Raw genomic sequence first — 14,249 nt, forward strand, 5'->3', positions numbered from 1 at the left:
TTAGCACCTTCACACCCAGACTGAGGGGTCATGTCTGCTAATGGGATCAAAGTTTACAGGAATATTTCATAACTCACAGACTAAATCACCCACTGTGAAAATCCTGGCTCTGAGAGAGGTACTGGGTATTCCCACCTGATCCTGAGGGTATATAATCTTGGGGTTTGGGAACTTCTGATACCACTTGTCAGATCCAGAGGAGGACCAGAACCTTGACAGAACTGCGACCACCACTCTTGGCCAGACTGTGACCATCATCTCCACCAACACGTTTTTCCCTTCCTTTTACTTTGGAGTCAGGTGACCACATGGGGCTCAGCACAGGGGCTAACAAATACCATTCTGTTTGTGCCCCAGGGTACTGAGTTATACTTCTGGGTTTTGTGGGTTAAAAGCAATTTCTCCTTGTATCATTGCATTTATTGAAATATTTTTATTAAATTGTAACTCTGACTTATGATCTCTTTTGAGTTGGGTTCATTTCTCCTGCTGATTTACCTTTAAACCAGCACAGATGATTTTCTGATAAGATGAATGAGTAAAAGCAGAGTTAAAAGGAAAAGACATTCAGGCACAAATACTTGATCTGAAATCTCTGTTCGATTTCAGGCAATGTTGCCTCTCTGATTTCAGACTGTGAAAAGCTTTGCCAGTTACATCTATTCCATTCTTTAAAGTATAAAATAATAAGAGGTCACATTTAACTTAAGGAATTACAACATCCAGAATCTTCTTTCCAAAATGCAATTTAAAGACAAATTGTCTTTATTAAAAGGCTATTACTTAATATAAGTAATTTGCAAAGTTGTTTCCCATACGTACCATTGCATGCCCAAAAACTTGTAATCCAGTCCCTGGACTGACATTAAGGTCAGAAACAAAAACATTCTGGACAATTCTCAGTTCAGGCCAATAAACTACAGTGTCTACAAACTGGTAAATTTAGGTTATCCAATACCAATAAAGAATGCAGTGACTGCAGGACATGGTACAAAGATTAACATCATCCCTCTGTAAACAGCAAAAGCAAGCCTGAAGTTTGATGGTGCACTTTCCAACCAGCATCTGCACCAGAAGTGAACTCAACATTTTCCTACCCCACTACAAGCCCAGCAGTTAGAGTCCCATGTGTTACAAACCTGTGTTTAAGTTTCTGTCTCAGATGGATTAGTGCCAACTATTGAATTCGAAACAAAGTGACTGACCTGTCTGACACGACTAATTATTAACCAAAATACCTTTCATGCTCTGCCATGCGCTTTCCCAAAGCTGACCAAGGGAGCAGCTTTCCCCATTTAGAACTCATGACCTATATACATTCTATACCTACTATAGAGGTGACAGCAGTAGAAAACAAGACAAAAAAAGGAAAAGAAGCTCAGCCAAAATCCTCTTCTCCCCTCAATTGGCATTAAGTTGCAATTAGCTAAAATATTGTTGCTTCCTTCTACAAAAAAGTTCTCCAGTTTAAAATTTATACAGCAGCTAAGGCAACAATGTATTCTGATGATTGATGTTTTGTTTCATTTAAAAAACTTCCAGACCATATAGGACAGCTAAAACAAAGGAAACTATGGAGATAAAATCATTGTTGGCTTGTAGTTCTTTCTGCAAGCAAACACAAGGCACACCTGCTAGGTCTCTCTTCTGTGTTTATTGAAAGGATCACAGACTTTGAAGATAATAATTAGGCACTGGTTAAAGTCTTCTGAAAAATGATACTTCCATATCACAGAACTATTAACTCTTAGATAATTAAGCCAGTTATTCAATCAGTATCCATACCTGAACAAAGATTTTCATGGCACAAGCTAACTTAGTTTATGAGAGTGTGAGATCACCAAGTTACACATTGAACCATGTAGGTTTTGTCCAGAGTCTCAAACTTTTAAAGATTTTTAGTCACATCTCTGCTTAACTGTTTGCTCTACTATGCAATGACCAGAAGCACATTGCTTTAAAACTGTATCCTTTATATCTTTCTTAGTCTGCCTTTGATCCTATAAAACACCCAGCCAAAGATACAAGGATGAAATAAAATCAAAGTTGAGCTATTCTGCTCAAGTAGCAAGATGCAAACGTTTAATCGTGTCCCAAAATGGATATGCATAAGCTACCAGTGCCAGGGAGGATCTTCTGTCTCTCAATACCACAGCAGCATAGCGAGAGGTCACAACGCAGCAGCATAAAAAGGAGGCCGTGGAGGCCAGACCTTCAATGCTCTCTCCTGTATGGCCAATAAAGCCTCTTTTGGTGTCTTACTGGGATGGTGAATGTCCTAATGTTTAGCCTAGTAGTTCACTAAATTACAGGTAAGCTTTTGGGTGCTTTACTTAATCGTAAGTAAGAATTGTTTTGCACTTTCAAGCTGCACATACCCTGCTTGTAGAGTACCTTTACACCTGCTGAAGATGCCTGCAATTATCTGCACACAAAAGAGGGATTACAGCATTACAGACAACAATATTGAAGCAGAGGTGTAGTAAGTGAAAACTCCTGGGTTGTAAAGACAGTTCTGGAAAAGCTAAATTTTAGTATCTCAGTCTTATATACAATCCTAATCTTTCAAAAATTAAGTTCATTTATTCTGTCTTACACACAACTCTCAATTCCTAATTTTTTAAAACTTTTCTGCTTTGTACTCCAGAGTTGCCTAAAACAGTGTAATGAGAAAAAACAAATGCCATGGAACAACATTTGTATGTACTCAAGTTTATAATTGTTAAAAATATTTTTTAACAAGATTATGGTCTGCTTTATTACATTATCGTAACAAAATAAGTCCTGGTGAACAATATATCCTTGCACTTCTAAGACAGGGACACAATCTTGCAGTTCTGGCATATCCACAACATGAATTCCATTCACTTTATATTAAATGAGTAATTTGCTTGCACTTCCAGGTAACCACGTTTATCATAGAACACTACATTAACATTAAAAATCTTCTGGTTCACAACTACAGATTTAATAATTCTGTCATTTCTTGTTTATGTAGTACAATATGTTTTATTGTTTCAAAGACAGCATATACTTTTACTGCTATTTTCACATTTTAAGTAGTCTTTTGCAAGTCAATAAAAATTATTAGTAAATATTTAGGAGATTAATGGAATAAATAAAACTTTTAAAACCAATCCACTTTCCCCACCCCCCCAATCCTACTGTTTTATACACAGTTATTGACAGGTATCCTTCTCCCATTTTGCTTTTCTCTCGCACAAAAGCACACTCAGATAGACATTCCAGGGCGATGATAACATTCATTTTCATGCACACTGATGCCAGTAAGAGTGGCTGCCTTTCTGCCATGCATCCCTACTTCCGAGTATTGCAAAACCTATTTTCAGAGCTGTATACAATTACTGATACTGATACTTAAGTTTGTACCCAAGGCTCATCCCAACAACTTGGCACGATTTGCATGATTGTACAGGCAGGATGCAATCATTTTAGCTCCCATTAAAGGCCTTTAAGCTCACTGGCTTCCACAGGTATCAAACCAGGCTGTAGTCCAGTGCCATTGGCACACTGTTACTGTGTGTGTTCTTATCCTATTCAGGTAGCTGCTACTCTGGAACATTCAGAGTACTTTTTACCTTCATTGCACCTTCCCAGTGATTAGAGACTGGTCTGTTTTGCTGTCAAGCTTGGTAACAAAAGATACATTTAAGTCCTGCACCACAAACACCCTATAGAAAAGTACAGAACAGAGACCTTTGTTCAGTGCCAGGCCTTTCCAGCTCAGCCTTAGGTAAGATTGCAGCACAGTGCTGTGCACAGTGCCTCCACACACCTAAGAGGAGCATAAGTTCACTGACCCTACCAGATAGTGGACCTTAAGATCCCACCCCCAAACTGACATGAACCTATCTTCACCTCTGCAAGTGAGACCACAGAGGCTCTTGCCTCAGGCTTCTCCACTTGGGCAGTGCGTACACAGCGAGAGCAACCCTGCCAGGCCAGCGAGATTCCTGCCTGGGCTCTGTTCTCAGCACAAGCTGTCAGCACGGTCAGCATCGATCAAAACTGAACAGTTCCTCTTAAACTGCTCTATCAGCACATGAAGGCATTTGTCTTCATCTGAACACCACCAGTTTTTAGAGTTTAGCTCCCTTTTATCCTCACTGGAAATTATTACATTTATTAGTACTGCAATAGCACATAATGTAAGTGCTATTCTTGGATACTGTTGTGCTAAGCAGTGTGTAAACAGAGTTTAAAGACAACCCCCAACACAGAAGCTTGCCACTTAAATAATCCAAGATTCATATTGCACTGATGGCCGCAGTTTTCCATTAACATACTTCAACTCAGTGAACCACTCTTGCAGAAAACCATAGGAATTCTGACCATGGATTTCATTTATCGCACAAAAAGGCTTAAAAAGAAATACTGGACATCAATCTGTTTTAGAAAAAAACAACTGCAAATAGATTCATGCTCCATTTTCTCATTGAGGAATGTTCTTGATTGATCAGCCTGTAAGCTCTAAACTAGTATAACATCATTGGGGTTTTTTCTGGGAAACATAAGTGTACTGATAACACACACCAACACTTGCATAGTTAAAAGATTAAGAAAGTCATACATTGTGGTCCTAACTCCAAAATCATATCAGTGAAACACTGAGATCCCAGGAACACAGACACTGATAGTGATGGAGAAAAAAGGAGAACAAATATCTTTAAAAAATGAATGCATTCCTTCTGATTCAGCTGCCCAAATACAAATGTCCAAAACACACTTCAAATGTTAGAATGCAGGGTATCCCACCATGGGGAAAAGTCACTGGCTGTGTGAGGCTGAGTTGCCAGCTGGAGTTTAACCAAGGTGATCAGTATAAAAAAAAAATGAAAAGCAGTCAGAATTTGAGTCCAGAAACACCACTGAAGTTTTTCCAAAAGACTAGTATCAGGATATGAGCATGCCTAGGGTTTTGTAGCAAAATGGGGAAGAGCCCTGCCACTAATGAAGTTAGAAGGCAAAATGTGTTTTCCTCTACCACTCTGACACTTTTCCTTTGACTAATAACCTTTAATACATAAAACCACTTAAAAGAAGATATACTAAAGGTGAGTTTCTTGGAACAAAAGGCAAGTGATAGACACAACCCTTACCCTGACTCTTCAGAGAAAGCTGCACATAACAAGCATGCCTCTCTCACACACTGATGCAAGAGGGTATCAGGTTGAGGTAAGATTCCCTAATCCCTGCCATACACATCACTTCAGTTTGTTTGCACCTATTTCCCGCAGCATTAATTCCTTATAGTCAGCAAGACCGATCAAGTCCTGAAGGCAGAACTGTGCCCTTTTCCACTCCCGCTAAGAAGGAAGATGACATTTCTAACCTTAATATATTCTCAATAATACCAAGAAAGGGATAGTGATAGGACGTTCTCCCTCACTCGTCACTGGTCTGCAGCATGACACAGTCAGGGCGCTCTGTAATTGTTGTTACACTTTGCCACAGGTTTAAATATCAAATGTTTCCATAGGGATTATGGGTTTGGGGACATAATTGAACTGTACTGAAGGTGACACTGTGATCATGTGAATAAGTAGTTTCAATTAAAGGCTTTTTCAGCTCTGCATAAAAAAACCAGTAACAAATTACCCGATAAAAATTGAAGTAACTTGTAAATATGTTGTGAGATTGCTTGCAAAAAGTGAATTTCTGAGCAATCCAAACTGCTTCAGCTCCATGAGAATCATGCAGATATTTCAGCTTGCAAGGACACACACCTGCTGTTTGTCCGTTAGGCGATGGTCACTCCTTGCAGATGTTTTCATGAGAACGTCTCAACTGCCTTCCTGATCTCTGGACATGGACCTCAAAACATCAGGATGAGATAATACAAACACTGGACTTGTGAGAGATAGGCTTTTAACCAATTAGAAGTTCTAGGGTGTTGGGGTGAGACCTTTTTAGCCAATAAGATGTACCTCTAACCCTATATAAACCGTGTGCTGTGTGAAATAAAAGGTCTTCACTATAAACTTCATAACCTTGTTGGTGAAGTCCTTTCTCTCCGCCGTTTATTTTTAGTTTACTTTATAAATATGTAAAGATCTATGGGACCTACCAATAATAAAGATTTGCTCTACTCCCCACATATAAGTTAATTATATGCAGACATTGTAAGCATAGGTTGGCCACAAGTGTGATGCCTCTGCATTACTTAGTACCGATTTTCTGCAGATCATTTACTATTTCAAGAACAGCTGTAGTAAAAACTATAGCTGATTTTGAACTATTTAAGAAAAAAAAATCCGTATGCAATGACACAACAATTTAAGAAGGGGAGGATCACAGAAAAGGAAATTAAAGAACATGTAAAATATTAAAAAAGCACCTCCTCATATTTCCCTCCATAAAATCAGTAACACCCTTAAACTGTGCCATTCTCTAACACTACCTTTATACTGTTATTGATCTTATAGATTTGAATTTTTAGTATAGAATTGTAAATTCCCAATAAAAACAATTCTTCAATATCTAAGGTCAGAGTTCAGTCAGCATATTGTCTGTTTCTTAGCACTGAAGTGATAACAATAAACTAAACTCCTCACTGTGCCCTGATACTCAGACCAAGAAGCAAACAAAAAAAAATTCAAACACATTAAACTACCAGAGAAACAAGTAATACTTTGAAGTGACAAGAAATTGACTTTTGCATTAGAATGACTATTTTCCAAGGATTGCCTTTGACATATTATGGCAGATAGCTTTGACTCATTTTGAAGCAAAATATTTTGCATAGTTTGAAGGGTTGGTTAAAATATGGGAATAAAATTAATGAACATATTTAAAAATACAAGGATCAGAGGATGCAACTTTGCATCCAGTAATGAAGTACTGATACAAAAATTTCCATAAATTGCTTTCTTATTTGAAAGAATTTGGAGTGTGTACAACCATTCTTACTGACTAGAATGAAAGTTGTTCCTTGAATTGCATTTTACAGATAGAACATGAATGGAAAAAAAAGAAATTTTGTCTTTGGAAGCAGGCAAGTACTCCTCCATAAGTATTTTCACTCTCTTCAGACTTTTCCATTTAGAGAAATAGTTTTCACTTTGCTCACCATTCTTGGAACTATACATGAACTTTTCCACTTTGTTCAGTCCTACAGCCATTATACCTATAAATCCTTTGTAAATAAGAGAGAATTTAACTCCCCAAAAAAGTTCTCCTTGTCTAGTTAGGTGACCCTGAAAAACATATACAAAATCTTTTTCTCAGTAAGCAAGCAGATTTTTTTAAATTCTTTTTTAGCTTGTTGTCTTTCACATTACCTTTCTCAAAGTTGGGTCTACTCTTTTCGGACTAGAGAAGCATCCATCTATCTTGGCTTGATAGATGTTTGTGAAGGAATGACTATATCCACTGTCACTGCACGTTATTGCTACTTCCCATATTTATAAGGCTAATTCAAATAACCCAAACAGACTGAAGAATACTTAAACTCCCCAAATTATTTTGCTGAGAATACACAAACAGCATTATTTTAAGGAAAGGAAAACATGAATTTAAAAGAACAGCAATCAAACTACATATGCATTAGAATAGGTGCTTATGCTTCCTCCCTTAAATGTGCATAAACTATTTTGCCTTCAAGCAGCAGAACACATGATTTAGCTACTAAGCTTTCTGGATACACCTAGAAAATTAATTTTTTTATTTCAATCAATTGTTCTTTTTTGGATCTGGGTTATGCATGTCAGATATTTACCAAAATACTTCCATGATGGACTCCATTGTTGCCTTCATTATTTGATAAAATGATTGGTCTGATGTCTATTGGTAACAATTGCAATGAAAATGCAGTTACATCTGGTTTCACTTATGAATTGCTTTGAGATGTAAATATTATAAAAGAGTAACCTAACATTTACAGGTTAATCTACAGTCAGTTTGCAAAACCACGAATGAAGCCTAGTAGGTAGAGAACCATTCATTCACAGCACAGGTGCAAGTCAGGGTGATGATGAGTCATCACTGCTCACTGCTGTTTTGAATATTTAACAGTTAACTTTTGCCACCACTGGAAAAACCTGACTGCAAGTAGGACATTTACTTTCAGAGCTGAGAGCCAAGAGAAGGTAAAGAACTATGATAAACAGTCCATACACAAACAGTATTTGATCTGTTTACAGTCATGAGACTGAAAATAATAAAAATATGTCATTGTTTCTGACCTTCTGAGGATAAAAATAGGTTTAAAATTCAATATCCAGGCTTGAGTTGTTTTTGCTTGGGTGGGGTTTTTTGGTGATGGTTTGGGGTTTTTCTGTTGTTTGGTTTTTGTTGGGTTTTTTTGGTTTGTTGGGGCTTTTTCGTCTTGATTTGATTTTGGTTTGTTTTTTTTTTCTTCACATTAGCACTGCAGAGAATGCTGAAAGCAATTTCCATTGGAGTGGGGCCTTGGGACTCTACATGCAGTGTATAATGTCAAATAAGGTCCTCAAGACAAGGAAAGAACTGAAATACATACTGAGAGGAAATTAGATAGCTAAGAAACATTTTTTCCTGAATGAGTTACAACTGAAAGTATCAGTGTATCCACTTGCTTGTATCAAATGAATTCTTAACATTTGCATCCCAGTTGTCCTGTGTAACCTGCTTTTACTGGAAACTTTGTGATGGCATCATATTTCCAAGAAATAAGACAGATATTTATTTGTTGAAAACGAAAGCAAAAAGGATTTCACCTTCACAGTGACAGATTTTCTTTTCCTGTGTGTTTTTTATTTGAGGTTTGTTTTTGTTTTGTTTTTTTTTTTTTGGGGGGGTGGTTTTTTTTTTGTTTTGTTTTGTTTTGTTTTTGTTAAAACAAGGAAAGAATTCTGAGCTGAAGCTGAGGGGAGAAAGAAATGCTGACTAAACAAACCACTCAATCTGAACTGACTTCATTGCCAGAAGCTAGAGAGAGGTACAAACAGAACCAAAAATGGTGCCAAAAACGTTCTCTCTGAGGAAGAAGAAAATCCAATTCTGTTTTCAGATCTGCAGCTGCAAATCCACAGTAACTCTGGGCATGTGATAAAAGCTATTCTGGATGTACAGCAAAGTAGTGTGGGGACATGTGGTTCATATTGTCCTGATACACAGGCACATTATTGTTATGCATTCAGAAAACAAAGTTCTTCTTTTGCACAGAAAAAATAACAGATGAACAAGAGTGACTACCTTCCACATAACCTAAAAAGCAGCACACTTCTCACAGTAGAGACAGTTCTACAGAAGAGAGAAGCAAATTTGTCAGATTTTTCAATGACAAGCTGATATATATATTAACTTTCTTTTTCTTAAGGAACCAAACTTTTCTATTTTAACTGCTATAAACAACTGGAGACCATGCACAGAGCTATTTTTAGTAACAAGATCTGCATGGGAGACCACAAAAGGTAATCTGCTTGCAGGGCTCATAATTCATATATGAAAGTAACATATTCATAAGTGTTCTGGATCATGTGCCTCAGAGATGTTAGAAAAACAAGCATCTGTTGAGTAAGAGCTAACAAAAAATTTAGGTTTTCATTATGAAGTGCATATGTGACAGGCAGCAATATACTGATGCTTGCAATCAGAAGACAAATACTAAAACTTATGCAATATAATCTTCCCCTCAAAACAGACATAAAAATTTAAACAATAAACCATCAAGAGTTTCTAGCATTGTGTATGCAGCAACATTTCATGCTTTTCCTACCTTTTCGCCACAGGTTCCCTCAGCTAAATTACTCTGCAGCCCCAGCAACCCATTTACACTCAGTTGGCTGTCCACCACCATTATCTCTACCACATTCTGCCCTCACGGATGACCTTAAACTTCAATCCTGGAAAATACCTTGCTCACCAACCCAAAGTGTCACTTGCTATAATTAGCATTCTGGGAGCTAACTATACAGACATGAAGGCACAGAGAAAGCCACATGTCCTGTCTTAGTTCAGTGTGTATCAAGTGATCAGTCAGATGACCATTAGAGCAATGAAGTCTTTATTCAGACAGTTGACTTGCCTGGCTCAGCACATTACCTGTCTCTACAGGATTGTCTTCAGAGAGATGGACAATGATGCTCTTTCATGTTACCTTCCTCACTATGAAATGCAGTGCTTCCAAATCTCCCTTTCTATTCCCAGGACAGCTTGCAATAAGAGAATCCTGACTTTGAAGAATAATCTCAAAATCAGGCTGTCATTCAGCAGCAACAGCTTTGCTGAGTACACCCAACTTTCACAGTAAAGGGCACTGCCTACTTTGATTTCCCCTCCTCACTGAGAATGTGCAAGAAAATGAAGATCTTTCCTCTCCATTCCAAAATGTTAATATTTTAATCTATTATGTCTTAGCACCATTATCTTGTTCAAATTTGTATGGTCAGCTAAACGATTCAATATACTGATGAAATACTAAAACCACTAGGGTAAACCTTTATGTAAAGTTACTCTGCAAGAGAAGCTTGCCAAGCTTGGTGCTACAGTGATGCAGAGAAACATTTAACACCATCATAGTTCATGAACCTAAATCACCCCTCATCAAACCAAATTCCTAATTTCAGTCTCTCAAAATTCATTATGTTTTCATATATAGCGTCAAGTGGAATAGCAAATACTCCTTCCTATGATAACATTTATTTTCAGTATCATTCTTTGTACATAAAATAGCCTATTGAAAAAAAAATCCTTCCAGGTAGAGCTGAGTCAAAAATGAACTTAAAAGCAGTTGAGGGAAGAAAGTAATTAATTTTTGGAAACTAAACTTTTAACTACTGAGCATATCAAAGCCATAATGATCTTGGGAGATATCTTCTAAGGACTATGATCTTTACATAGCACAGAAAGTATTCAGCGGCCATCTTTGTCCTCCTGATAAATGGTTATTGTATCTGTCTCCAACTATGTAAAAATGGGATATTTAGTTGCAGATGGCAGAGTGTTCAGAGCTCTCCAGTGTGTGTGGAGTTTAGGGGTTTCCTTCCAAAACCATTTTTTTTTTAGAATGTACTCTGTGGGCCATGGGTTTATATGTTTTTGATGAACTAATTAGTAACTGGAACCCAGAACCAGTACTATTAATTTTGCAAAACACATATTTCCACAAAGAAAAATCTGAGGCAAAACATACAAAAGTGGCTGTGGAACTAGCATGAATGATGTAAGTATCTAATTCCCAAAGCTAAAATATGTCCCATTTAGTGTTTTTGAAACATAAAATGAAGAATGGGGTTTTTTTTTACTGTAAAGGAAAATAATCTTGGAATGGACTCCACTGTCAGAAAGTAATTATACTAGGGATATATTACTCCTAATGCTCATTTCTCTATTTAAATTGCTTTTAGTTTTGTTTTGTTTCAGTTTTAGAGGAGTCTGTAGCTATCCAGTCTACTGTCCAAACCATTACAGTCACTTCAAGAATGGCAATTGCAAATTAAAATGTGGAAAATCCATGACTAGTTTAGCAGAGCATGAAAGAAAAATTCAGCTTTTTGCAACCCTGAACTCAGTTTACCTGACCAAATAAATAATCTTCCTCCCAAAATCACAGTGATGCAGAATTGCATCACTTTCTAAATATAAATCAACTCAAAAAATCGAAACTCTTTGAGTGTTGTCTTTTCTCTCCCTTACTAGAAAACGGGTGAGGTGGCCTTTGTTTCTTTTATTTTTAGTATTATATACTACAATTTGTTGTCCTGCCATCTTTATATAAAAGAAATAAATATGTTTTACAAATGTATATCAGACAGCAGTTAATATTTTAACTGTAAGAGGCATAAGCTTTATAAACTTATTTTGAATGCACATGCGTGAAAAAGTTAATAATACAATGATTATTTAATGTTAAATAACAACAGCAACCACCACCAGTTATATGTAAAACTATGATAGCAATGGATGCTGAAGTTACTCAAAGTGACTTCACAAATGACAGTTTGGGAAATGCCTGAGTACACACTCAGGAATTCCTGAGCAGCAATTTTATTGAAAAAAAAATGGTACTAAGAGACAAAGAGGAGATGCTTACAGAAGATAAATACAACTGAAATAAGAACATGCTTATTAAAATACAGCTACTACAGATTGAGTTAAAATCTAGGGTGCTCCTCTCCTGCCACTTTGGGGAACGTTTTGAAACTGTAATATGTCATTCTTAACATGGTGTTTTCAGAACATTCTTAAATTAATAGTCTTGCTGTAATAGGAAGAAACAACATAGATATAAAGCATCTGCTGTAACAAACTACATTCCACAATTCTAGAAATTTTGACAAGAAAACTACAACAACATGATTTCCACACTGAGTTTGTACGATCATATGTTTTTAACAAGTTGAAAAGTAATGCAAAGAGTTACAAAAGTAACACAAGCATTACCAGTTGAGTGCCACTTTAACTGCTGGTTTAAATCCACTACATGCCACAAGCAACTCTCCACAGAAAGGAACAGGAAAAAAAAAACCGTCAGCAACTAGTAGCAGAAATCCCTTAAATATATTAATGATCTTTCAGTTTAAGTAAGGAGAAATCTATTCCAGGATCCAAGAGCTGTACCAGGCATTAAATCTTTCATAGAAAATCAAATGAATTGTCTTCTTAGAGTTAACTTAGCTCATATTCCTAAGCAATTCCATCCAATCAGAAGACAATTTCTTTTTTTCTTAAATCTATGAGAAATTAAATTTCAAGCTGATAGGCATTTATTCTGCACCTACACTGAAGTCTGCGGTAAGGGCAGGCTGGAAAAATAGCTGAAATGAATGGAAGTCTGGCTCTCAAATGCACGTTTTCTGATTTTCAGGGGAAGAAAGATATATATTACTGCATGTGTTGCCTGTTCTCCATTAGTGATTTTACCAACTTCTTAAAAATATTTTGAACTTCTCTTTTTTAGTTGTTTTTTTTACAGCACAATACAGCTCTCCCCTAACCCCCATTTTCCATTGACTGTTTTTTCTGTTTTATCCTCACTAAATTATATTACAAACAAAATAAATGAAAATTGATATCAATGCAAAATACCAACAATTACTCTTAAAACCATTTTATGGTACCCCTCCACCGTCTGTCGCAGGTTTGGCCTGGCTGTTGCCAACCCTGGACTGGCCCCCCCCTTCCCCCTCCCAGAACCTTCCCAGCAAAGGAAAGGAAAAAAAAACTGAAAAGAAACGCACTCTAAAGAAACTGAACTGAATAAAAAGAATAAATTATGTTTACTAACATTTACAAACCACACTGTATACACAATACATAGGATCCCACCCCCCAGGGGAGAGGGAAAGGGAGAAAAGGGGATTGATTAGCCGGAAAATAGGGAAGACACCAACCCAACCTAAAGAAACCAAATGAATCAAAACAAACACAATTAAAAACCTCAAGGAAAAGCGAACAAGAATGAAACAATCTCACCCAGGACAGGAGAACCACCAGGGACCGGAGGGACCAGACTTCAACCACCTCCCTCCAGCTCCTCAGCCAAGGAAACAAGGCAGAAACAACAAAAACTCCCCCCCCCCCCCCCCCATTACAACTGTCTTAAGTTATATCAAAACACTGAAATCAAATCATAATGCTACTGTAAAAGACAGACAGAAAGAACTAAACAAACAAAACAATCTTACCTTTCACAAGCTCGGACAGTCCACGCAGCAATTATCCATAATGAGATACTAAAAACCAACAGTACAGTTCCTGGACATATTGTCATTAGAGTCTTCATAACAAAACGGGTATTGAAGTTTATCTTATTTAATGCTCCAATGCTTCGAGATGAGGCATCAGTGAAAAGTTTGCTATGCAAAAGCATAACTCTGGCAATAAGATATAGTCTTAAGAACATTGGTATAGATAAAATAATATCCACATCAGCTGTTGTTGTGGATGGAGCATAAGAAAAGGCGAGCCGGGCTGTCCATGTGAACGTATAATTCCCCGGTATGGGATGTATAGCACACACCAGTATTTCCAAGCAGATAAAGAAAATACGCTCATAAGTCATGGCTATTCTCCAGTCATCTGCTCCATTGTCCACCATGAACAACTGAAATAATAAAATATAAGGTTAACTTTAGTACATAATTAACAAAACTTGTTATAATTCCATTTTAAAATACCATAGTTTTCAGAGCGGCCAATGACCATCAAAAAAGGAAAAATATGTCATTTCAGAAAATGACATTACTACATCACTATGAAAGGAAATGTAACTCTCATTAAGGCAAAATTAATTTTTTCGTGCACTA

At 36.9% G+C, this 14,249-nt stretch overlaps 1 protein-coding gene across 1 annotated transcript in view; it reads right to left on the minus strand.

Annotated features, from left to right (window-relative positions):
* The window catches only part of KCNN2 (potassium calcium-activated channel subfamily N member 2), a 75,262-nt gene that overhangs the window by 40,169 nt on the left and 20,844 nt on the right, over positions 1 to 14,249 (minus strand). Inside the window, exon 3 of the mRNA XM_071581243.1 lies at positions 13,629 to 14,047. Within this exon, the coding sequence (XP_071437344.1) occupies positions 13,629 to 14,047 (419 nt within the window). The remainder of the gene's footprint in view (positions 1 to 13,628; positions 14,048 to 14,249) is intronic.

The sequence above is a fragment of the Pithys albifrons genome, chromosome Z (genome assembly GCF_047495875.1).
Source record: "Pithys albifrons albifrons isolate INPA30051 chromosome Z, PitAlb_v1, whole genome shotgun sequence".
NCBI lineage: Eukaryota > Metazoa > Chordata > Aves > Passeriformes > Thamnophilidae > Pithys > Pithys albifrons.